The following is a 23,444-nucleotide window of genomic DNA, read 5'->3' as shown; positions in this document are numbered from 1 at the left end:
GTGGCATTTTTTTTTTTTTTTTTTTTTTTTTTTTTGCCAGTCCTGGGCCTTGGACTCAGGGCCTGAGCACTGTCCCTGGCTTCTTCCCGCTCAAGACTAGCACTCTGCCACTTGAGCCACAGCGCCACTTCTGGCCGTTTTCTGTATATGTGGTGCTGGGGAATCGAACCTAGGGCCTCGTGTATCCGAGGCAGGCACTCTTGCCACTAGGCTATATCCCCAGCCCTTGAGTGGCATTTTTTAAGTGTTGACTAATAGTCACTTTAAAACTTTTAGTTTATGGGGGAAGGAACTACTTCTCATGACCTGCTTCTTCTAAAGCAGTCTTTCATATTTTGTAACTTTTTCAAAATTTATTTTGAAGCCTGAGTATAGGGTACCAGACAAATTTAAAATACACATACTTGGGGCTGGGGATATAGCCTAGTGGCAAGAGTGCCTGCCTTGGATACACGAGGCCCTAGGTTCGATTCCCCAGCACCACATATACAGAAAACGGCCAGAAGCGGCGCTGTGGCTCAAGTGGCAGAGTGCTAGCCTTGAGCGGGAAGAAGCCAGGGACAGTGCTCAGGCCCTGAGTTCAAGGCCCAGGACTGGCCAAAAAAATAAAATACACATACTTATCCAGGCATGCTGGCTCATTCCTATAATCCCAATTACTCAGGACGAGGGGGTCAGGGTTATGGTTCTGGGTCAGTCCAAGCAAAAATGTTAGTAAGACCTCATCTCAGCAAAAACATCTGTGCATGGTTGTACATGCCTATACTATCATTGCCGCTATTCCAGAGGCATAGATAGGAGAATCTTGGTACAAAGCCAGCCCTGAGTAAAAAATGTTAGACTTTATCTGAAAAATAAAGCCAAAAGAGCAAGAGGCAAGGCTTAAGTGGTAGAATTCAAACCTCAGTACCACTTAGTAGAAAATAAAACATACACACTTAAGGAGAATGCCAGTACTTTCTACTTCCTGAGAGTTGCCGCCCTGCACAGTGGATACAGTAAAGCAACTGGCATCATTGGAAATCTCAAAGACCACAGGAGAGAGAACCCGTGCTCCTATGCACATGTATGATGCGCACGTGTGTGTGTATGTATGTGTAATATATATTCATGTCTTAAGGGAAGTAGGTTCAGTAATCATTCCTAACTTATCCCTATCAGAAATCCTTATACTTAGAAGCTCTCACTATCAACTGTGATACATCGTAAAAATAATAAGGTATGTTACTAAGTTGTCTGCGTTTTCCAGAGAGAGGACCCTTTCAAGTCTGGAGTAAAGCCCTGGTGCACTTCAGGAATCTGTACGACGACGTGACTTGGTACACATGTGGATATGCGTGTGTGCATGCACAGGGTATGCTTTGCCTGAAGTCAGGAGAAAAACTAATTATTAGCTTGACACATGATGAATTTTAACTATGGTTTTCTTCAGATTGCTGCAATAAGTGTTTGTTTTTTAACAGGACAAATTTCTGCCATTTGCTTCAGCTTATTGCCAGAGTAACTGAAAACTCAAAATATAATTGTGCATCTCTTTTGCCCTTTGCCTCAGTGATGCTTTCTTACTGGGTCAGGTTTAAGGGATCCTCTGTTGAGTTCATTACCTCAAAGAAAAGTATGTTCAGCGTTCCAAGTGTAAACATGATTCAGCCTTCTAAATAACATTTTATAGTTTTTCAGGCATGTTGCATTACATTTGTGTAGCAGCATTTTACCATGTACAGGCTATCAGCTGGTGGCAGGGGTCTCCCTCATAGATGGGACTGGGAATGTGGCTTAGTGATAGAGTGCTTGCCTTGCATGCATGAAGTCCTGGGTTTGATTCCTCAGTACCACATAAACAGAAAAAGCCAGAAGTGGCGCTGTGGCTCAAGTGGTAGATTGTTAGCCTTGAGCAAAAAGAAGCCAGGGACAGTGCTCAGGCCCTGAGTTCAAGCCTCAGGATTGGCAAAACAAAACAAAAAAACGGGGGCTGGGGATATGGCCTAGTGGCAAGAGTGCCTGCCTCATATACATGAGGCCCTGGGTTCGATTCCCCAGCACCACATATACAGAAAATGGCCAGAAGTGGTGCTGTGGCTCAAGTGGCAGAGTGCTAGCCTTGAGCAAAAAGAAGCCAGGGACAGTGCTCAGGCCCTGAGTCCAAGGCCCAGGACTGGCCAAAAAAAAACAAAACAAAACGAAAAAACGAACATCTGGACACTGGAGGTGTGAGCAGTCTCCTGCCAGATATGCTGCTAATGGTTAAGCAGTCTAGATTTTTAAAGAAAGGCAGAATTCCAGTCCTGTTTTGTTTTTTAATGTGAAATCTTTCTGTTTTTAAGAACTGGTTCAAATCTTTTTTAAAGCATCATACTAACTCATACAGCATCTCTGGATGGGGACCATAGGTCCCTGTTTTGTTATTTTTACTCCAGGAGGTGGTGTTTTATAGTTATCACACTGTCACAGAATGAAGAGAACCATGTGATTTCACAGTAGATATTTGACAATTGGGGAGGGGTGGCATTTTAGTTACATGACTGGCAATGATAGCCTCTCAGATCCTCTGTTAGAGGGACATTGGGATTCTGCTTTGGAGATTTATGGGCAGATGATGAGGTATGTCCCCGTCCTTCCATTAGGGTCCATGGGAACCCATTGCTGGGAAGTTTGGTCTCTGGGCTATTGATGTAGTTAAAGAAATATTATCTTGGGGCTGGGAATGTAGCTTACTGGTAGAGTGCTTGTCTAGCATGCATGAGGCCCTGGATTTGATTCCTCAGAATCACAAATAAATTTATTTAAAAAAATTAAAAACATTATCTCATAGGATACTTAAATTGGGTTGGATATGTAAGGCCCAAGTATATGAGACTAGATATGATACCATTCTAAGTCAGTTCTGTGTGGGGGATGAGTCGAAGGTGATAGTTGCATGAAAGTTTTCCAGTTGGTAACACGCTCTTTGGAGGTGAGAGTCTCAAGCAGGATGTGGGAGGAAAACTGGGAAAGGCTGCAGCAGGTGAGATCTGTTAACAGATGTATGGTAGCCATCAAGAAAGGGAAGCAATGGCATATCTTAGCAATATTTAAGCAACAGAAACAACTTGTAATTTATTGTTGATAGTTAAGCCTAAGATTGTTGAATCCTAATAATGACTAGCATAGATAATTGGAACTCAATAAATACTTGTTGAAATGAACTTTTCCTTTTCTGGAAAAATAATAACTGCTAATTGATTAAGCATGTTGTAAGTAATTAAGTCCTTATTCCAATCCTGCAACAACTGCGCAAAGACAAATACTTCCAGCTGATTCAGATAAGGTAAGTAACTTGTTCTGGGACTGCTAGGCAGCAAACACAAAGGTCTGTTTCATTGCATACTTGTACTTGATTGGAGAAGGGACCAGTCACAGTGACTAGCTAACCTACTTGGGCTTCCTACCACCCCTCCTTCAGTTTTCCAGAATATAAGGTGAACAACATTGAAGTTGGACACATGAGAACCTCTGAGCATTCAGAGCGGCACATCTGACTGTGTCAAAATGTAGAATCAACACACATTGTTTGTTGACTACTTGCTTATTACATGTTTCTTATTGCATGTTCAGAAGAGTTGGTTTCATGATTTGGGTTAGATGGTCCAAAGTCATTTACATTGAAAAAAAAAATCATACTAGGGTGTGGTGACACATGCCTATAATCTTCAGTACTCAGGAGGCTGGGGCACTATGGTAAGAGCTTTTTAACCAATTTTTTTGTCACTGTAATAGCGTAAACAAGATTTTTTTAAAAAATTATTTTTGTTGCATAGTTTTTTATCCTCTACATAGAATAAATATTAATTATTAATTAATTAACATTAATATGACTTACATTTTCTATAAAAAGGGGATAGTGTTTCCTGGTTTGCTTTATATCCTGTCGTGGTTCAATAAATATTAAATCACAAAGGGTACTTTAGACATCAGATTGGAGGGGGCATGTGCTCATGTGTGCACACATGTGCACTTGAAGTGGACTTGAAGTCAGTGCCTGAGTGCTGTTCCTTAGCGTTCAGACTTAAGGCTGGCATTCTACCACTTGAACCACAGTTCCACTTTCAGTTTTTTTGGCAGTTGATTAAGAGATAATAGACTCACAGACTTGTCCTTTCCAGGCTGGCTTCAAACCATGACCCTCAGATCTCAGCCTCCTGAGTAGCTAGGATTACAGGTGTGAGCCACTGGCACCCAGCTCAAAAATCTATTTTTAACTACCATTTCAGTGTTCATCCATCTTCCTTCCCTTCCCCTTCCCCTTCCCCTTCCCCTTCCCCTTCCCCTTCCCCTTCCCCTTCCCCTTCCCCTTCCCCTTCCCCTTCCCCTTCCTCCCCTTCCTCTTCCCCTTGTTTGGTTTATCCTGGGGCTTGAACTTGGGGCTTGGGCACTGTCCCTGAGCTTTTTTTGCTCAAGGCTAGTGCTCTACCACTTTGAACCACAGCACCACCTCCAGTTTTGTGGTGATTAATTGGAGTCTCACAGACTTTCTCTTTTTTTTTGGGGGGGGGGGGGCAGTCCTGGGGCTTGGACTCAGGGCCTGAGCACTGTCCCTGGCTTCTCTTTGCTCAAGGCTAGCACTCTGCCACTTGAGCCACAGCACCACTTCTGGCCATTTTCTGTATATGTGGTGCTGGGGAATTGAACCCAGGGCCTCATGTATACGAGGCGAGCACTCTTGCCACTAGGCCATATCCCCAGCCCACTCACAGACTTTCTTGCTTGGGCTGGCTTTGATGATGATCCTCAGATCTCAGCCTCCGAGTAGCTAGGATTACAGGCATGAGCCACCAACAAGCCTGACGTGTATCTTTCTCATGAAAGATAAAACTTATTTTAAAAAATAGCCAAATAAGTTACATTTTTGTTCAAAAAGGCTTAATTGGGTTAGAAAAAGGACCAGAGTTGTCCTCAGAATTCTTCTGTTGTCTGTCCCAAGCCCTTAGCCCAACCAGGAATTAGCAAGGCCCTGCCCCTCCTCCCTGTGATGCTCCAACTAGTCCAGAGCACACAGGTTTGGATGTCTATCTTGGTCTCATTGACCTAAGAAGTAAGGCACCTGAAAAAGGGAAACGCTGTCACCACCCTTAAAGTGCAAGTACAAATGCAAAGTACAAGTTAGAAGCAAACTGATTGCAGTTGACTTGTAGCAGGATGGATGATAAGGCAGAGGGAAAGGGCATGCTGGGATCATTGGTCTTGCCTCACCCTTTCCAGGAGTCACACCAGTCTTGTTGCAATCTCCTGGGTCCGGATGATACCCTCATGAAGTGGTTCTAGAGAGTGCTGTGAATTAAGCATACAAATTGACTAGGACCATGTCTGGCACTAAGAAAGTGCTCAGTAAATGGTCGCTACATATTAGTTACAATGTGACTAATATTTTCAAAAACTTTTTATTAACCAATTTGTTTAGCTATTTTGAAATCTTTAATCTTTTCTATGTCCTGAGGTTATAACAAATATAATCGACTTCTCACACAAAAAGGAATATGTTCTTTATACTTACTAAAATAGTTTCACAGTAGCTGGTGAAAATTTCCACGTAATTACTTTTATCCTACTTAAGGAATAATTATCCCTGCTAATGGGAACTATCATTATCTTAATCATCATTATTATCCTGATCTAAAGCATTTATTAAGAATTTGGTTTTGTGTTTTAACTAAGCTAGCCCTCTTCAGAGGCAGTTTGTGGCCCTGTTCTTGGGGTAGTTATGGTCTAGCTGTTATAATTGCGTCATCACAATAATAAGGTAACAGCACAGATGAGAGTGGGCACTTCACTGGGCACTGAACACTGCTCTGCTTGTAAAGCTTGTTTCGTTTTGGGCCAGTTCCAGCACTTGCTCCCACTTGGTGCTTTTTGCTCATAGTTAAGCAACATCTGAGCCACACCTCAAGTCTAGCATTTTGCTGGTTAATGGGAGATAAGCATCTCACAAACTTTTCTGCCATGGCTAGCTTCTAACCACAGTCTTACACGCCTCCGCCTCCTGGGTAGCTAGGATCATAGATATGAGTTACCAACAACCAGCATTGTAAAGCTCTTTTTTTTTTTAATAAGAACTTTTTTTTTTTTTTGGTACAGAGGAGTTATATAAAGCTTGTTAAGGAACTTTAACTACCTTCCCAGAGATGTTCCTTTCTAAGATTGCTCTGCCTGATCTTGAGGAGGATGGCTGTGGTACCTCCAATTCGGGTCTCAGTGACTGGTGGGGATAATGTGGTCACCTAAACAAGTGACCACTAGTAGCTGTTCACTTTCTATATTCATCGAACGTTGAATGAATTTAGTGAAAGAACAATGATGAGGTTGGGAGAAGGAAGCAGGCTGACATTTCCATGTTCCAGTCCCCTAATCCTAGGGAAACTGTATGAGTGTGGGGTGGGGCACCAAGCAAATTGAGAGCACCGAGAGGGGGCAGTGGAGGACAAGCGTCTTAGCTGGTCCCCTTAGTCATGTCAGAGCCAATTTGAGGGGCAGAGGACAAAACAGAACCTTGAAAGCAGTATGCTAACCATGCCCAACACAGAAGGACACATGCTGAATGATTCCACTTATATAAGGTACCCAGAATAAACAGCTTCTTTTGACAAAATAGAATAGTGGTTACCAGGGGCTGGGAGACAAAGGCAGGGACTAGGATCTTAATGGGTAAAGAATTGTGTGTGACATAATAGAATAATTCTGGAAAGGACTGTAGATGTAGTTCACTGGTAGAATCCTTGCTAACATGTACCTAGGTCCAATCCCTAGCACTCTCACACACTAGCAAATAAGAATGGATAGTGATGATAGTTGCACAGCATGGTGAATGTACTTTATCACACATACACAAAGAATTCTTTTTGTCTGCCAGTTCTGGGGCTTAAACTCATGGGCTACTGTCTATGAGCTTTTCTACTCAATAAGGCTAGTGCTGTAGCACTTGAGCCATAGCTCCACTCATGGCTTTTTGGTGTTTAATTGGCTAGCTTCGAACTGCAGTACTCTGATCTCGGCCTCCTAGAATTACAAGCATGAGCACCAGCATGGGGCCAAAGAAACATTTGAGATTTTAAGATTACATAGCATGAAAAATCTGCCTGTATATATTCTTGCAAAAAGTACTTTTCTTTTCCCAAGGTATTCTCTAACTATAGGTACAGTCACTCAACATTTAACTATTTCAGTCAACAGTGAGCTGTACAACAGTGCTCTCATAAGATTAAAATGGAACTGAAAAATTTCTTTTTTTTTTTTTTTTTTTTTTTTTGCCAGTCCTGGGCCTTGGACTCAGGGCCTGAGCACTGTCCCTGGCTTCTTTTTTGCTCAAGGCTAGCACTCTGCCACTTGCACCACAGCACCACTTCTGGCCATTTTCTGTATATGTGGTGCTAAGGAATCGAACCCAGGGCCTCATGTATATGAGGCAAGCACTCTTGCCACTAGGCCATATTCCCAGCCCCTGAAAAAATTTCTGTTACCAAGTGATCTGTGATAGTGTAGCACAACACATGGCTCAGAAGCTCATGGTGATACTAGCAAACCCACGGCACTGCCAGTTGATAACCTGTTGTAGGCTGTGTCACTTGTTTGTGTAACTACATTCTGATGTTCACACAATGATGAAATCACTTGACACATTTCCCAAAATGTATCTCCCAACCATTCAGAGGCCCATTCTTCTATATCAGCTCCCAGGTCCCTCACACAGTTTGTTGAAGGCTGGATAAAAACATTGTTCTAAGAACAAAGTTGAGAGACTAAATGAATCTAGTACAGAACCAAATCAAGCCTACAATTTGTAATTGGTTTTACTTTGAGGGGGGGTGCACAAGTGAGGTAGTATGTGTGCAGGTCCTAGGGTTTGGACTCAAGTCAGGGCCTAGAGCTTCTTTGTTCAAGGTTAGTGCTCTGTCACTTGAGCCACAGTTCTACTTCTGACTTTTTGGTGGCTTGTTAGAAATAATTTCAGACTGTCCTGCCTGAGCTGGTTTGGAACCATGATTCTCAGTTGTCAACCTCCTGAGTAGCAAGGATTAGTTGTGAGCCACTAGTACCAGGCCTGTTTTTACATTTTTTATGGATGTAAAGAAGTTCACGCCAGGAGCCAGTGGCTTATGCCTATAATCCTACCTAATCTCAGGAGGCTGAGATCTGAGGATCACAATTCAAAGCCAACCTGGGCAGTAAAGTCCTTTTATCCTTACCTCCAATTAGTTACCAAAAAGCTGGAAATGGCACTGTGGCTCAAAGTGGGAGAGTACTAGCCTTGAGCACAGAAGCTCAGAAACAGTGCCTAGGCCCTGAGCTCAAGCCCCAGAACTGGCACACACTATGCATGCACATACGCGCATGCATACACCCACACACAAATCAAAAGATGAAACGTATGACACAGTCCTAATGTAATGCACAACCTGTTATTTACTATCTGGAGCCCTTTACTAAAAGAGGTTGCCAACATCTGGTCTATGGTGCCCTTACTGACATACTCACCAAATGTGCATTGAAGCTCCAAGTTCCAAAGAGAGTTCATGGTATTTGGTGTTGGGGCCTTTGGGTGATTAGTGCCTTTTAGATGAGGTCTTGTTATGGGGATACCAGTGAGCTCACTAGCTCCTCCAAGAACACCCTCATGTATGTATTCATTCGAAGGAAGCTATCTGCAAGTCTTCACCAAAGCAACCATCCTGACACTTGGTCCAGACCTCAGCCTCCAGACTGAATGGCTGGCTATCCATCATCTAGTGTTTTGTTTGAGCAACCTGAGCACACAGACATTGAAAACAACAACAAAGAACACTAGTACCTCCTGCCATAATCACTATTTTTCACCTTCTTTTCTCCTTGCTCCTCATGCCCTCTCCTTTCTTCCCCTTTCCTCTTACCATAACACTAATCTTGAGGGGGAAAAGTAGGGAAAGGAGATAATGGAGATTAAAAAGGGAAAGCAGGAAAAAGGGCAGATTAAGATCAGTTGCTAAGTATTTATGTTTACCATAAAGGTTAGACAGAGGAGCATGGAGGTAAGCAGTGGTTTCCAAAGTGTCTAGAAGAGTAAGGTTTTTACAGTAGCAGCTTTCTTATGTACACCATCTGTTTTTCTTTGAGTTTTACCAATGTGACAGCTTTTCATGTGCTGATACTCCCTATGCCTTTTGAAGTCAAACATATGATGCTATTTGTGTGTAAAGGTTTTTCTCTTGTGCCCATTTGTTTCTCCAGCTTGGATTTCTATGTAAACTCCCTTGGCTAAACCACACAAGCCACCCACACCAGGCCACTTCCTTCTCTTCAGAGCAGGGGGTGGGAACAGCATCTGTGGTGTACAGCCAGCACCCGGCACACTGTGCCTGGGAGGGAAGACCTCCCCAGGTCAGGGCCATCCTCCTTGTGAACATGCAGCTCTGAAACAGCTCTCAGACATTCTTGGCAAGCCATCCTGAACACGCCCTTGAGCTTACCTCTTCTCCTTTGTAAACCTTGATAAATCATCCCTTCCTTTTTGTTACCCTAAATGTCAGTATTTGATTTAAAGAAAACCTTCTGTCCTCCTTAAAATTTTATGGAGAGGTAAATTTTTAAAGTTCAACCCTATAAGTATGTAATCTGATTGTGTTCAGTGAATTTTTTAAGTTCACCTTAATATTGTCAGAACATTTCCAAGCTGCGTACCCATGGCCCATACCTATAAACCTAGCTACTCAGGAGACTGAGTTCCAAGACTTGTGATTTGGAGACAGATCTTCAAAACTCTAATCTCTAAAAAGTCACTTAGAACATTCCATCACCACCGTATGTCGTCTCTGGCCTTTAATAGTTAAGTCCCATGCAGCTCCTGGCAACCACTAATCTACTTTCTGTCATATAACATTTGCATGCAAATAATTTTGTTGTTTTCCTTTGTTTTTAGGATAGTCTTACTGTGTAGTACAGGTTGGCCTCTACTTCCCAAGTGGTAGGATTACAGGCATGCACTGTCACCCCCATCGTCTATGCAAATCTTTGTTCAAATACATTAAGTCTCTTCTTGATAATTAACAAAGTTGTATGCTTTTGTAGTTTTTTTTTGTTTTGTTTTGTTTTTTTTGGCCAGTCCTGGGCCTTGGACTCAGGGCCTGAGCACTGTCCCTGGCTTCTTCCCGCTCAAGGCTAGCACTCTGTCACTTGAGCCACAGCGCCGCTTCTGGCCGTTTTCTGTATATGTGGTGCTGGGGAATCGAACCTAGGGCCTCGTGTATCCGAGGCAGGCACTCTTGCCACTAGGCTATATCCCCAGCCCCTGCTTTTGTAGTTTTTAATTTAAAAAAAACAGCTGATTTAAGCTTTTTGTAATTCTTGTCTTTTGCCCCTTCAAAAAAAAAAATCTTCCTAAAGTAAATTGGCCCTTCCCCCCCCCCAAAACTATTAATTTATTTTCTCCTAGTCACTAACTTTGAATAGATAGGAGCCCCCGCCCCATTTATTATAAAATATTCCCAAATCTGGCTTTAAAAAAAAACCCTCCAACTTAAGGGGCATTGATTCTACCCAAACTTATACCAGGTCTGAGTAGGGCAACTTTACCATAAAGAAAAAGATAAATACCCAGAGAAATATTCCCATCCCACGCAGTGGTCATTATATCACTTATTTTTAGTATATCTTTTTTGTTTTCCTTTATGCCAATACTGGGGCTTGAACTCAGGGCCTTAGTGCCGTCCTTAAGCTTTTTTATGCAAGGCTAATAGCCACTTGAGCCACAGCTCCACTTCTGGCTTTGTGGTGGTTAATTGAAGATAAGAATTTCACAGACTTTCCTGCCCAGGCTGTCTTCAAACCAAGATCCTCAGATTTCAGCCTCCTGAGTATCTAGGATTACAGGTGTGAACCACCAGCACTTGGCCTTGGCAGTAAATCTTTTATTACTTTTTTTTTCTGAGAGAGGGTCTTACTGTGTTACCCAAGCTCAAGTGATCCTCTCATCAGCTTGTCTGTAGGTATGCATATCACTATGCATATCTCCCAGCCCCTGCCTTCTTGATAAAAATAATTTTTTAAAGGTACTATTAAATTCTGTACCCATTTCCCAACTTAAATAAAATTCAGCTTATAAAAGGGAATTATTAGCCCAAGTCTTATACCTTTCTCACATAGAGGTTTCACGCTGACCTTTCTCAGGAGGAGCCTCTGGAAGTCCCACCTTCCATCTTGCAGAACGGGCCCTGGGAGCACACACTTTCTTGGGGTAGTCCGTGTTATTAGTCTGTTGGCCTGTTATACAGATTTTCTTAAACTGCTGATTTTATCCACTCGTCTTGCATCCATGTTCTTCTGGCAGAGACTACAGTATAGAAGTGGCTGGATACTGGCCATTTGTTTGAATAACCACCTCATGCCCTGTTGGCTCCTATCAAGCTTGTAGCTCACTAAGATCCCATGTATGGGTTGCACTAGCTAAAGTTTTTCCAGTCTATACCATAGTTGTTGCTGCTTAATCATTCGCTTTAAGTTTTTCATCTTTTTTTTTACTTCAGTTGTGGTAAAAGGCACAGACTATAACATTTATCATTGTAATCATTCCCATCATTGCCCTCCCTCTCCAGAACTCTTCTTCTCAAACTGAAGCTGCATACTGATTATAAATAAATCCATTCCTTGTTACCCCAGCTCCTGGCAACCTGCTGTCTCTACTTTTGGTCTCTGAATTTTACTACATGTGAGTGGAATCACAGAGTATTTTTCCTTTTGCAAGTGGTGTACTTCACTGGGCATAATATCTTTACAATTCATCCATGTTACACCATGTGTAAAAGTTTCCTTTTTAAAGTTAAAAGTAATACTCCATATTGTGCATATATATGCTATATTTTGTTTATGCATTCATTCATTGATGGACACTTGATTCCTTCTACCTTTCAACTGTATGCCTCTCATGGGTCTCACTGGTTTTAACTCATTGCATTTTGCCTTGTTTTGTGTTATTCTGTATAATGATATGCAATCCAGGGCCCCTATACTTGCTGTGCTCGCTTGCTTGGCTGGCATTCTACCACTTGAGCAGCCAACAAGCCTCCAGTCCTGCCTTTGGCTGATATTTTGGAAACAGTCTCATGGACTTAATTGCCTGGACTGGAATCAAACTGTGATCCTCTGAATCTCAGCCTTCTGAGTAGCTTGTAGTTCAGATATAAACCATCAATGTTCAGCCAACTTATTTCCTAATGGAGACAGGATCCCTCAGGTTGGCCTGTAATTCTCTATCCCAGGTTGACTTTGAATCTCAATCCTTAGATCTTCACCCCCTGAGTGCTAGAATTCCAACTGTGAGCCACCACACCCAACTCTAATGTCTGGCTTTATCCAAATCCCTTTTTTAAAACAATGGTATATTTCCTACTAATCTGAAGTTACCATTGCACAAAAGAACTGTTCCTGATATCCTCAGACATTTTTAAAGACTTGCCACCCTGACCTTCACAGATGTACTCTGGGAGCAGACTTAGTGCGAAAGCTATCAGCTCCCACCATCCAGCTGTGAAGACTGTGTCAAAAGTCTTAAACCATTGGGTAGACTGGGTCAAAGTTAGTGGTTTGGAGGCCTGTTTTATTTGTGTGTGTGTGTGTGTGTGAGAGAGAGAGAGAGAGAGAGAGAGAGAGAGAGAGAGAGAGAGAGAGAGAGAGAGAGAGAGAGAACCAACTACTAAGAGTACACACAAACTGATATCAGGCATCAAAAAGAAGAAATTAAGTCCTACAGTGACCTGATTAGGTTGCATTCTTTTCTTCACACATATTGATTGAGTTCCTATTTGTGGAAAGTACTAAAGTACTTTTAGAAAACAAAAGATGAATAAAACACACTCCCTGCTTTCACGATGATTTACAGAACAAGACACTGCAACAACTTGCTATTCTGCCTCCGTGTTGTGTGTCTCCTTCAGGTGAGGAGAATACAAAACTAATGAAAGGACCCTGAGCTTCACACAGATAGATTGTAGCACAGATTTGTGGAGAGACTGAAAAATCTCAGCATGAAAGTGTTTTAGGTATTTAGCTTTCACTTTACTTCAGTTAGTAGAAAAGCACCAGGAAAACAGAAAGTACTCTTGCTCTTGACAGTATAAAAATCTTATTATTTTTAGAGAATAGTAACTATGCATTTATGAAATTCTTTGTCAGAGCAATTTGGTTAATAGCTATGTAAATGACTATTACTTTGCTGTGTAGGTGGATCCCTCCATGTACACTTTCTGAGAAAGAATATAAGTGCTAAAGACTGTTAGCCCTGAGACAGAAAGAAGCAAAAGTGAAGCCACAGTGCTGCTAGTGAGAGATGAGAGGGATAGTGGCAGTGTCTTTATTTTGCCAAATGGTATTTCTTGTACACATACAGCTTACAGATTTCTTTTTTTTTTTTTTTTTTTTTGGCAAGTCCTGGGGCTTGAACTCTGGGCCTGAGCACTGTCCCTGGCTTCTTTTTTGCTCAAGGCTAGCACTCTGCCACTTGAGCCATAGTGCCACTTCTGGCCATTTTCTGTATATGTGGTGCTGGGGAATCGAACCCAGGGCCTCATGTATATGAGGCAGGCACTCTTGCCACTAGGCCATATCCCCAGCCCCATTACGGATTTCTTTTTTTTTTTTTTAATCATTCCTTTTTTTTTTTTTTTTTACAGTATTTATGTGTGAGATTTTATTTTATTTTTTATTTTTATTATAAAACTGATGTACAGAGAGGTTACAGTTTCATACGTTAGGCATTAGATACATTTCTTTTACTGTTTGTTACCTTGTCCCTTACCCATTACGGATTTCTTAAGATGAGTGGAAACTAAAGTGAACTGTGTATTTCTTACTGGTTTTTGTTTTGTTTTGAGGTGGGGGGGATGGTTATAAACCAGCTGGGATGGGATGGTGAGGTGCTAGAAGTTCATGCCACAGCCATCAATTCCTATGCAAGAAAATATCTCCTATAAATCACGTGCGGGTCATTTTTTTTTAAGTTATTAGGTTTGGGGGTTTTTGTTGTTTGTTTTATTTTTGTTTGTTTTTTTTTCAGCATAAAAATAGCTTCAGAGGAGGTAGCAGGGCCAAAGCTCTAATAGTTCTAGCAACCACCTATGGCCAGCATGGAAGCTTCTGTACTTGTGGAGGAGTGAAGCCAAGCCTGGTCTTGACAATTAAGTCAGCAGTGAGCCAGCATAAATGGGCCTGCCTGGTTGATAGTTCCTAGCTCTTTCCTCCCTATTTTCTCAATGAACTTCATCTTCTTCATTTGTGCTAGAATTACTCCCCTTCTTTGACGTATCTGCAAGTTCCTAATTATCACATAAACTACATTCAAATTCTTTGTATTGGTGATCCCAAGCTTTGCATCGGTTTGTCCCTCCCAGCCTCCCCTCCTAACTTGTTTTGACTAGCATCAGTTCACTTTCTCCATGTCAGAAATCTTGCTTCTTTCTGGGGCCTAGGACTCAACCCATTCCCTTTCCTTCAGCTCCCACTCATCAGTATACCAAGTCCTTATCAATTCTTCTCACAAAGCACCTGGGCCTATACATTGCAAGCCCTCTCCAGCCTATGTCATGGCCACTGAGAAGACTAATTGTTGGGCCCTGCTGGCCATCCTGTGAGTGCTGTATACCAAGTGCTTCTTTCCTAACATTCATGTTTGCTTTTGTGTCTGTTTCCTTTTCCTCCAGGTGCAGAGTGAAGATAGTGTCATTCTCTTCGTTACTGCCTGGACAATCACAGAAATTATCCGTTACTCCTTTTATACATTCAGTCTATTAAACCATCTGCCTTACCTCATCAAATGGGCCAGGTAAAAAAGAAAATGGCTATGCAGTTAAAACTGTTGGAATTATCTATCACATTTTCCCATTGTTGCCTAGTACTGTTTTTCCTTTGTTTGGTATGTGTGCTGGTACTCTGGCCCTGAGTGCTATACCCATTAGCTCAAGGCTACCCCTCAAGGCTAATACTCCACCACTGGAACAACAGCTCTCTACTTCTGGCTTCTTTCTTTCACTTTCTTTCTTTTCCTTCCTTCCTTCCTTCCTTCCTTCCTTCCTTCCCTTCCTCCTGTCCTCCCTCCCTCCCTCTCTCTCTCCCTCCCTCTCTCTCTTTCTCTCTCTTGAAAATAAGTCTCACAGGCTTTCCTGCCTGGGCTGGCTTCAAACCAGGATCCTCAAATCTTAGCCTCCCAAGTAGCTAGAGTTACAAGCCTAAGCCACTGGTGTCCTGCCTGAGAATTGCTTCTTAAGTTTCTAAGACTAAAATTGCATGGGACAGAAATCCAGTGTGTAGATTTCACTAGGAAAAGGACTTATCTCTGATTTAATAGGAACACTAAAGGTGTGTGTGTGTGTGTGTGTGTGTGTGTGTGTGTGTGTGTGTGTGTGTGCCCACGTGCATGCATATGCCAGGATCAGGGCTTGGACTCAGTCTTACCTTTTGCTTGGCTTTTTGGCTTTTGACTGGTTATTTCTCTTTTTTGTTGGTTAATTGGAGATACAATCTCTTGGGCTTTTCTACCTTCCAACTTTAATCCTTAGATCTCAGCCACCTGAGTAGCTAGGATTACAGGCTTGAGCCCCAGTAACCCAGCTTAATTTTTTTTTTAATGTTGGTTGTGAGGTTTCAGCTTAGGCCTGGGCACTGCACCTGAGCTCTTTTGCTCAAGGCTAGCACTTTACCACTTTGAGCCACAGCTCCACTTCTGGTTTTATGACAGTTAAGGGTCTTGTGGACTTTCATGCCAGGATTGGCTTCTAACCATAATCCTCAGATCTTAGCCTCTTGAGTAGCTAGGATTACAGGTGTGAGCCACCAGCTCCTGGCTTTAAATTTTTAATAAAATCAGCTCTCAGTCAAATTACTTTGGTAAAGGTTTGGTATATTATACCAAAAAGATATATTACCTACTTTCATCTTGTTGGAATTTTGCCCATGAACTTCTGCCATTCTGGTGGTTTGGGATCAAACCAATTTTTCTGTTCTCAATTTTGTCAAGTTTCTGACTCTTACATTAATTTTCAGTTAGTAACAAACATATGTTGTTTTACCTCTAAGAGTTTTGTTTTACTTTGATTATTTTTACCAGTAATATTCAATTATGACTTGGGCAAAGGGTGATAGCTCATCATTTGTCTTAACCAATGAGATGGCTGTTAGTTGTTTTCCACACTGAAAAAGCTGATAGAATCTAATGCCTTTTTCCATAGAAGGAAAACAATGGTTAGTAGGCAGTTATGAGGTCAGTGATTAAATAAGAGTCGTCATCCATTGTTTTCCACCATTTGAGGCAATAAATATTTTTGTTAGGAAATTATTTTTCAGTAAATGCTTTTGTTAGGAAGGAAGACTGGGAAAAGAACCTACCAACCAGCCTACACAGCCCTGGGCAGCTAGAGCTATGTCCTCAGTTTATAGGGATGGGTTTGACTGAGGCCTGATTTTCCTATTGGAGAAAGACTCTTTTAACCATTTTCCTATGGCCTATAGAAGAGTCTTCCTTTTCCAGTGTCCTCCCTCATGAGCTAGGCTGGCAAATGGAATACATCTTCCATTTTTCTCATAGATTTCTCAGCATAACTCTTGGGCCTGGGAGTTTGGAGTCCAGCATTCATTGTGAGCCATGAATAGCCAAAAGCTTTTTAAAGTCTGAGCTGGTGGTGATGGTTTTCACAGTGCCAGCACCTCAGCATGCTTTCCAGGCTCTTTCCCTGAGGTAGTAACTTCTCCCTGAATTCTTCTGAAACAGACAACTTCCTAAAGTGAGTATTAGTGTGTAGATTCTTTTGTGTAATAAGTGTAATTGGGATTTTTCAAAATTGAAATTTCAGAGCTATTATAAAATTTTAAAATGGCTAAAGGTAGCATATATTCCATTTTTATAATAGCATGTATAGATATTTGGAAAGTTTTGCCATTATACATATTTGATGTGTTATTTTTCTTCTTTCTACAGACCAGACCTGGTATAGGTTTCAGGAATTCTTGGATAATCACATGTCCTAACCACTTCCTCTTGATCCCCTGCTAAGCCCCCATTCCTTTGGCCCACATGGGGCGCCCTTCAGTATAAATCATGACTCAGTACCCCTGTGCTGCTAGTATGTGGCATAACCTGGACTGCTTTGAAGCATTGTTTACTTACTTTAAGGCTGACTCAACACATTTATTTTGTTATAAAGCAGTAAGAAATATACCTGCTATGGGCTCTTTTGGAAAACTGACTTGTAAGAGCTGGATTTAAACAATAGGTAAACAGGAAATATAGAAACAATCGCTTTTGTGAAAGACTAGTGCTGAGTGGAAAATAGGAATGTGTCTTTCTGCCCACAGGGGCTCTGAGCCTCAATAATGAGAATCTTGTCTTATTCCAGGTACACGCTTTTCATTGTGCTCTACCCGATGGGAGTGTCAGGAGAATTGCTCACAATATATGCCGCTCTGCCATTTGTCAGACAGACTGGTCTGTACTCCATCAGTTTACCAAACAAATACAATTTCTCCTTTGACTACTATGCATTCCTCATTCTGATAATGATCTCCTACATTCCCAGTAAGTAAATGGTGCATATATTTACCTGTGTTTTAAGTTTTGGCTCTGCAGTACCTAGAATTAAATGCATTTGATTATCCTTGTCCCATATCCAAGTAAATGTAAATCTAATATCTTGGGAACATTTTATTTTTATTGACTGTTGACTGTCAAAGAAAAAAATTTTTGTAGTAATTAAGTAAAGATGAGCTCTTTTTGGTACAGCTGTCAAAATGCAGCCCTTCTTTGTGTGTAGGTTTGATACAATGAATTACCAGGGTAGATGAACTATGTATTTGGGGGGAGGAGGGGTGGGAAATACAGAGTAGAAAACATAAAAGCCATTAAAGACCTTGCCTTGGGTTTATTTTTCTCTTTTGAGAATTACTTATTATAGTTTTTAAAAACATTGTAAAAGGATTTTTGTATTGTTTACTGCTTTAAGACAGTTTTATTTCATCTTCAGGGATCAGTAGTTGACTAGAAACAAATAGCAGAATAAAAACAGGGTTGTTATCTTTTTTCAGCATTTCTCATTTTCTTGTTGATTAGTAAAACTGATGTTCCCTTCTGATGGCTTCTAGTTATTCCAGTAGTATGGCTAAAGCAGAGGGGAAATGACCTGCTTGAAGCATTTGTGGGAGGGGCATCCTTGGTGCTGAGGGCAGGAGTGTGGCCTTCTTCCCAAATGTTCAGTTCTGCATTCCAAGGACATAGTCATATTTTCCTCATTTAGCCATTCCTGTAGCTAAATTCTGAATCTTACCTTAGTCTATAAAGATGCTAGCCAGGCACCGGTGGCTCACGCCTATAATCCTAGCTACTCAGGAGGCTGATATCTGGGGATTGTGGTTCAAAGCCAGCCCAGGCAGGTAAGTCCATGAAACTCTTATCTCCAATTAGTCACCCAAAAACCAGAAGTGGCACTGTGGCTCAAGTGGTAGAACACTAGCCTTGAGCTGAAGAGCTCAGGGACAGCACTCAGGCCCAGAGTTCAAGCTTCACAACCGAACAAAAAAAGAAGAAGAAGAAAAGATGCTATAATTTTTCCTAAACCCCAATTAGCTTTAGGCAGGGATGAATTTTTTTCCTTAGCCCCACCATTATCTTGAATGAATCACCATAGCAATTGTAAGTGACATGTTTGTGTCTCTCTGTGGAAAATTGCATTTCATGCATTGTGGGAAAAAAACTACATCCAGATTTCAAGTGAATGTTTATTTTAGAGAAATTTTTGGACACAGTCCTGCTTCATGATTCATTTTCCACTGTATTCATACAAGGCTCCCCTCTTTAATGATGGAACCATGGTAGATAAAGGCCATTCCTCTTTATATGTCAACAATAGTTGATTTTCAAACAAAAGACAAACGTTGAAGACTTGATGTTTAAGTAGTAAGACTAAAAGTCGTTTTTAAAAAACATTTTTTACCTTTCTAATTTTTTTTTTTTTTTTGCCTTGGATTTATTTCCCACTGGTGGAGCTACAACCCCTTGTTGTGCTTTTCACCATGCCCAGTGTAGCACATGTTATCTCCCAGGGTGCCACAGGGTTTGTTTCAGTGCAGTGTAATACCAGGGTGCATGGGAGATATGCACCTCATTGGAAAGAGGGGACAGGCACAGATGGGCTCACAAACTCTCTCCTGTAACAAGATGCTGCCACACTATGATAGAAACCAGGGGTCCCAGCCTCAGGGTTGCTGCCACATTTCTGCTCTGTCTACAAAGGAGGGCTTTGATTCTGGAGCCAGCTGCCCCCAGATCTGTTTGTCTCCTTTGTGCCATCGTGGCCAACTTCTGCCAAGTCTTTGCGTCTTCCTGCTGCCCACGTAGTGGTGGGCAGGTCACACACAGCCTCCCATGATAATAGGACTCCTGAAGGAAAACATAGCCAACTCAGTGAGTTTACCACCTTGTCCACAGAGAGAGAGGAGACCTTAGGGCTGCCTTCTAGAAAGTAGGGTAGGGCAATGATCCAACAGAACTATCTTTTTTTTTTTTTTTTTTTTTTTTTGCCAGTCCTGGGCTTTGGACTCAGGGCCTGAGCACTGTCCCTGGCTTCTTCCTGCTCAAGGCTAGCACTCTGCCACTTGAGCCACAGCGCCGCTTCTGGCCGTTTTCTGTATATGTGGTGCTGGGGAATCGAACCTAGGGCCTCATGTATCCGAGGCAGGCACTCTTGCCACTAGGCTATATCCCCAGCCCAGAACTATCTTTCTTGACTTGAGCTGCTTCCTTTGGTAAGAGAATCTGGCTTGGTGAAAACCTAACACCCTTTGTTTTATTGGACAGCCTTAAGGTAGATTTCAAAGAAAGACTTAAGGATTTTCTTAAGGTCACTGTGCACATCTTGCCAGTCCAACCCAACTCCTGCTGGTGCCCACCAGTAGCCTCCGATGTGTTCAGTAATTCAGAGAATTGCTACAGTGCCAACTGTACATTTTCAAGTGCTCAACATTTTTTTTATTTATAACAAAATAATGCAGAATCAGGCAAGTTTGTTGTTGATATTGCAGTATTTTTCACCAAATATGGCTTTCTTTCTGAGGTTCTTTTAGTCCTCTCTGATAAGGAGTTGGTGATATGCACTTAGCATTTAAACAAGCACCTTTTCTTTATGCCTTGATCCATTGCTGCCTGTGTAGCTCATATGACTCATGGGCCTCAGCCCCAGGACTGGTTCTGAGTTAGGGGTCCTCTGAGTCACTGGCCAGGCATTTCTTCCCTGCATGCTCCAGCCCATATGTACAGCAGCCCCATAATTCACCATCCACAAGGTTCAACAAACATCTAGGTCCTGTTGACATTTTCTCCCAAAACTTGGCAAAAATTAGTATGGGAGTGAGGACCAAAAAAGGTTGAAAATGCTGCAGGGTGGGCACCTGAGAAGCTAGCCCTGACCAGACTGTCAGGGATCGTAGCCTTATGTCACCCTTACCCCACAGAGGCAGGCACACATGCGCGTGGTGACCACCTCCCTTCTGTGTGTCCTGAACTGGAAAACAGAAGGTAGAACAACCTTGAGTACCCTGTTCGTTGTTGTTGTTGTTTTTAATTTTATTGTAAAGGTGATGTACAACGGGTTACAGTTACATGAGTCAGGTGATGAATGCAGTTCCTTTTGAACACTTGTCACCCCTCTCCCTCATTCTCTCCCAGTTTTTCCCCTCCCAGCTTCCCATACACAAAGCTTTGGGTTCGATTCCTTAGCACCACATATATAGAATAAGCCAGAAGTGGTGAGTTCAAGCCCCAGGATTGGCAAAAAATAAAAAGAAGAAGAAAAGAAAAAGTCACTACTGGCTGAGTTCACATCTATAATGCCACCTGCTGGGGGGGACAGAGGAAGGAGGATTTCCAATTTGAGACCAGCCCAGGCATGGTTAGCCAAGGCCTTGTCTTCATTTAAAAAAAGAAAAAAGGCTTGAGGGCATGGCTCAAGGGTAAAGTACTTTTCTAGTAAGCCCAAGACACTGAGATCAATCTCCAGAACCAGGAGATAAAATAAGGCACTGGGGCCTCCCATGCTTATTAGCCTTGCCTCCAGCACCCACTGAGAAGTTGTAAAGGAATGAGAAGGAAGCAAGTGAAGGACCTGGTTCGCTTGCTTTCCTAAGGACTTACTGAATGGCTTTTGAGTCGCTAGCCTCCCTCAGATCTCCTGAAGTAGCCAATGAGGCTGTTGCACTCTGTGCGATAGTATAATTACAAATATAACCAGTGAGTCCAGCATGCTCATCTCACAAAGTTTCCCTTCACTGAAGTAAACCTAGAAATGACTGGCACCAGGTTTTTACATGGTTACAATTAGCTTTACTTATGGCTTAATTACTTCTAATTCTACATTTTATATTATAGAACTTGTCAGATGTCCTGGCTTTTGTACCAAAATAGTTCTGCCACTATTCTACATTAGCTGGGCATTTTCTGTGAATAACTTCCTGCCAGGAAATCCAAGTGGGATGGAGGACAGCAATGTTCAGCACCTGAATCTCCTGTTCAGTCCTTCAGCTCTCTGTCTGTGTACATCTCCTCATGTTTTGGTGTACTTTGAAAGTGTCATTGAAATTTAACCAACTTGGAATCTCTTCAAGAAGCTAGACACTGTCCCAGAAATTAACCTCCCTGAAATACAGATTATTGTCTAAAACTTAGAGATGGAGCAATTGGGGAGGGATAGGGAGAGTATGATATACCAAAAACCATTTTGTCCATGGAGTTGTGTACATAGTGATTGGACCATGGTATACAGAATCCATGTGAAGGCCAGGTGTCTCAACCTGGCAGTTCTCAGTGGGCATTTGGGGTGGACAGTTCTCAGCTGGGAGAACTATTGCATATTACAGGATGTTTTAGCATCCCTGGTCTCATATGCAAAATGTCAGTAACCTTTCCACCCTCTTTCCCATTTCCAAATGTTTCCTAAGGAAGAAATCTGCCTATTAATTTAAGAATCAATATTTATTTAAGAATCAATATAAAAAATGCCTGTGAAATGACCATAAACAGAAGATTCCAGATACTGACTCCCTTCCCATAATGACTTTTTATATTGGCTTAGTTTTGTTTAGAACAAATGTAGCCCACCTCTTCAATCTTTGCTGAATGAGAAGAGCAGCCTTTCTCAGGAAATGCTCTGGGGAGATTCCTTTCCCTGACCCCCAGGATAGACTGGGCTGACAGGAGCCCAGTGCCTGGTCCTGGCTGTCAGTGAAGTGCTGTGGGACCCGAGCTAGCCAAGTTGCCTGCCTTCTCTGGGGCTTGAGGTCTTTCTTGGAAACAAAAAAAGAACTCCATCGCCACTCGGCTTTATCTGGTTGTTGGAAAATTAACCAGAATAAATGTGAGGAGAATATGAAAGAAGGTTACTTAGCAGGGCTGAGGACATAGCTAAGTGTCTAGTATGTACCCTGTCCTGGCTTCAGTCCCCATCACTACAAAACGAGAATGGTAATAGGAAGAAAAATGTAATTATGACAATGAGGATGTTATTTGGGGCTCTGTGGCATTTTGACGGGTCATGGTAGTGACAGCAGTGTCTGGCACTCCATTCTGAAGCACTTACCCTTAGCTAAGCAGGAAGATGTAAGTCTTAAGAATGTTGTTTCCCTTCCCCAAACCTGCCTATTACATCCCTGGTCACTGGATGAGACGGTAGACAGAGGGGCAGGCAGGACTACAAGTCCATATGCTTTTAGCAGAACATAGTTTTAAATGATTTGCTTAACTTCTTTTTTTTTTTTTCCAGTTTTCCCCCAGTTATACTTCCACATGATACACCAGAGAAAAAAGGTCCTTTCTTATACTGAAGAACACAAGAAGTTTGAATAGTTCCTGCTTTCTGCACCATCCCAAATCCCCAAAACCAAACTTTCCAATGATCAAAAAATGCTGCAGACTTTTTGAGTTCCCAGTATGTTTCATAGAAAATAAGCAAGAACTATTTTTTAAATATTTTAAGAAAAAGAAAAAAAATCCAGTGTCATATGAATCTGAGATTTTATAAAATAAATAAATAAAAGGCTGTTATAAAATGTCCTCGCCGGTCCTTTCAGCATGCTTTTCCAACTAAGAGTTCCCAATATTTACAATGGCCCTAAGAAAGTGATTTGGCATTTTGTCTCCTCCTGTGCCCTTCATGTATATGGTAAATAAAGTCTGTAACACGAAGCCCTTGAGAGTTACAGTCTGCATTACAGGTGTAAGTAATGAAGTTGCTCTGACTGACTGCCCAGCCTGCAGTAGAAGTTAAGTTTCAGTCTGCAGTATGTTTAGCCTTCCCCTCTCAAAGTACTTGACTGCATGCTGGAAACTTTGTACTTTTGAAACAGCAAAGTTTGTCCTCTGGAATGATCTGAAGTTCTGGCTGGGCCCTCGCCCTCATATCTAGTGAATGAATTAT

At 41.9% G+C, this 23,444-nt stretch overlaps 1 protein-coding gene across 1 annotated transcript in view; it reads left to right on the top strand.

Moving 5' to 3' along the window:
- Positions 1 to 23,209, top strand: part of Hacd2 (3-hydroxyacyl-CoA dehydratase 2) — an 85,970-nt gene extending 62,761 nt beyond the window's left edge. Inside the window, exons 5-7 of the mRNA XM_048346785.1 lie at positions 14,694 to 14,815; positions 17,382 to 17,560; positions 22,791 to 23,209. Of these exons, the coding sequence (XP_048202742.1) occupies positions 14,694 to 14,815; positions 17,382 to 17,560; positions 22,791 to 22,873 (384 nt within the window). The 3' untranslated portion in view covers positions 22,874 to 23,209. The remainder of the gene's footprint in view (positions 1 to 14,693; positions 14,816 to 17,381; positions 17,561 to 22,790) is intronic.
- Positions 23,210 to 23,444: the final 235 nt, after the last annotated feature.

This window comes from Perognathus longimembris, chromosome 5 (genome assembly GCF_023159225.1).
Source record: "Perognathus longimembris pacificus isolate PPM17 chromosome 5, ASM2315922v1, whole genome shotgun sequence".
Lineage (NCBI taxonomy): Eukaryota > Metazoa > Chordata > Mammalia > Rodentia > Heteromyidae > Perognathus > Perognathus longimembris.
This window is presented reverse-complemented; position numbering and strand designations above follow the sequence as displayed.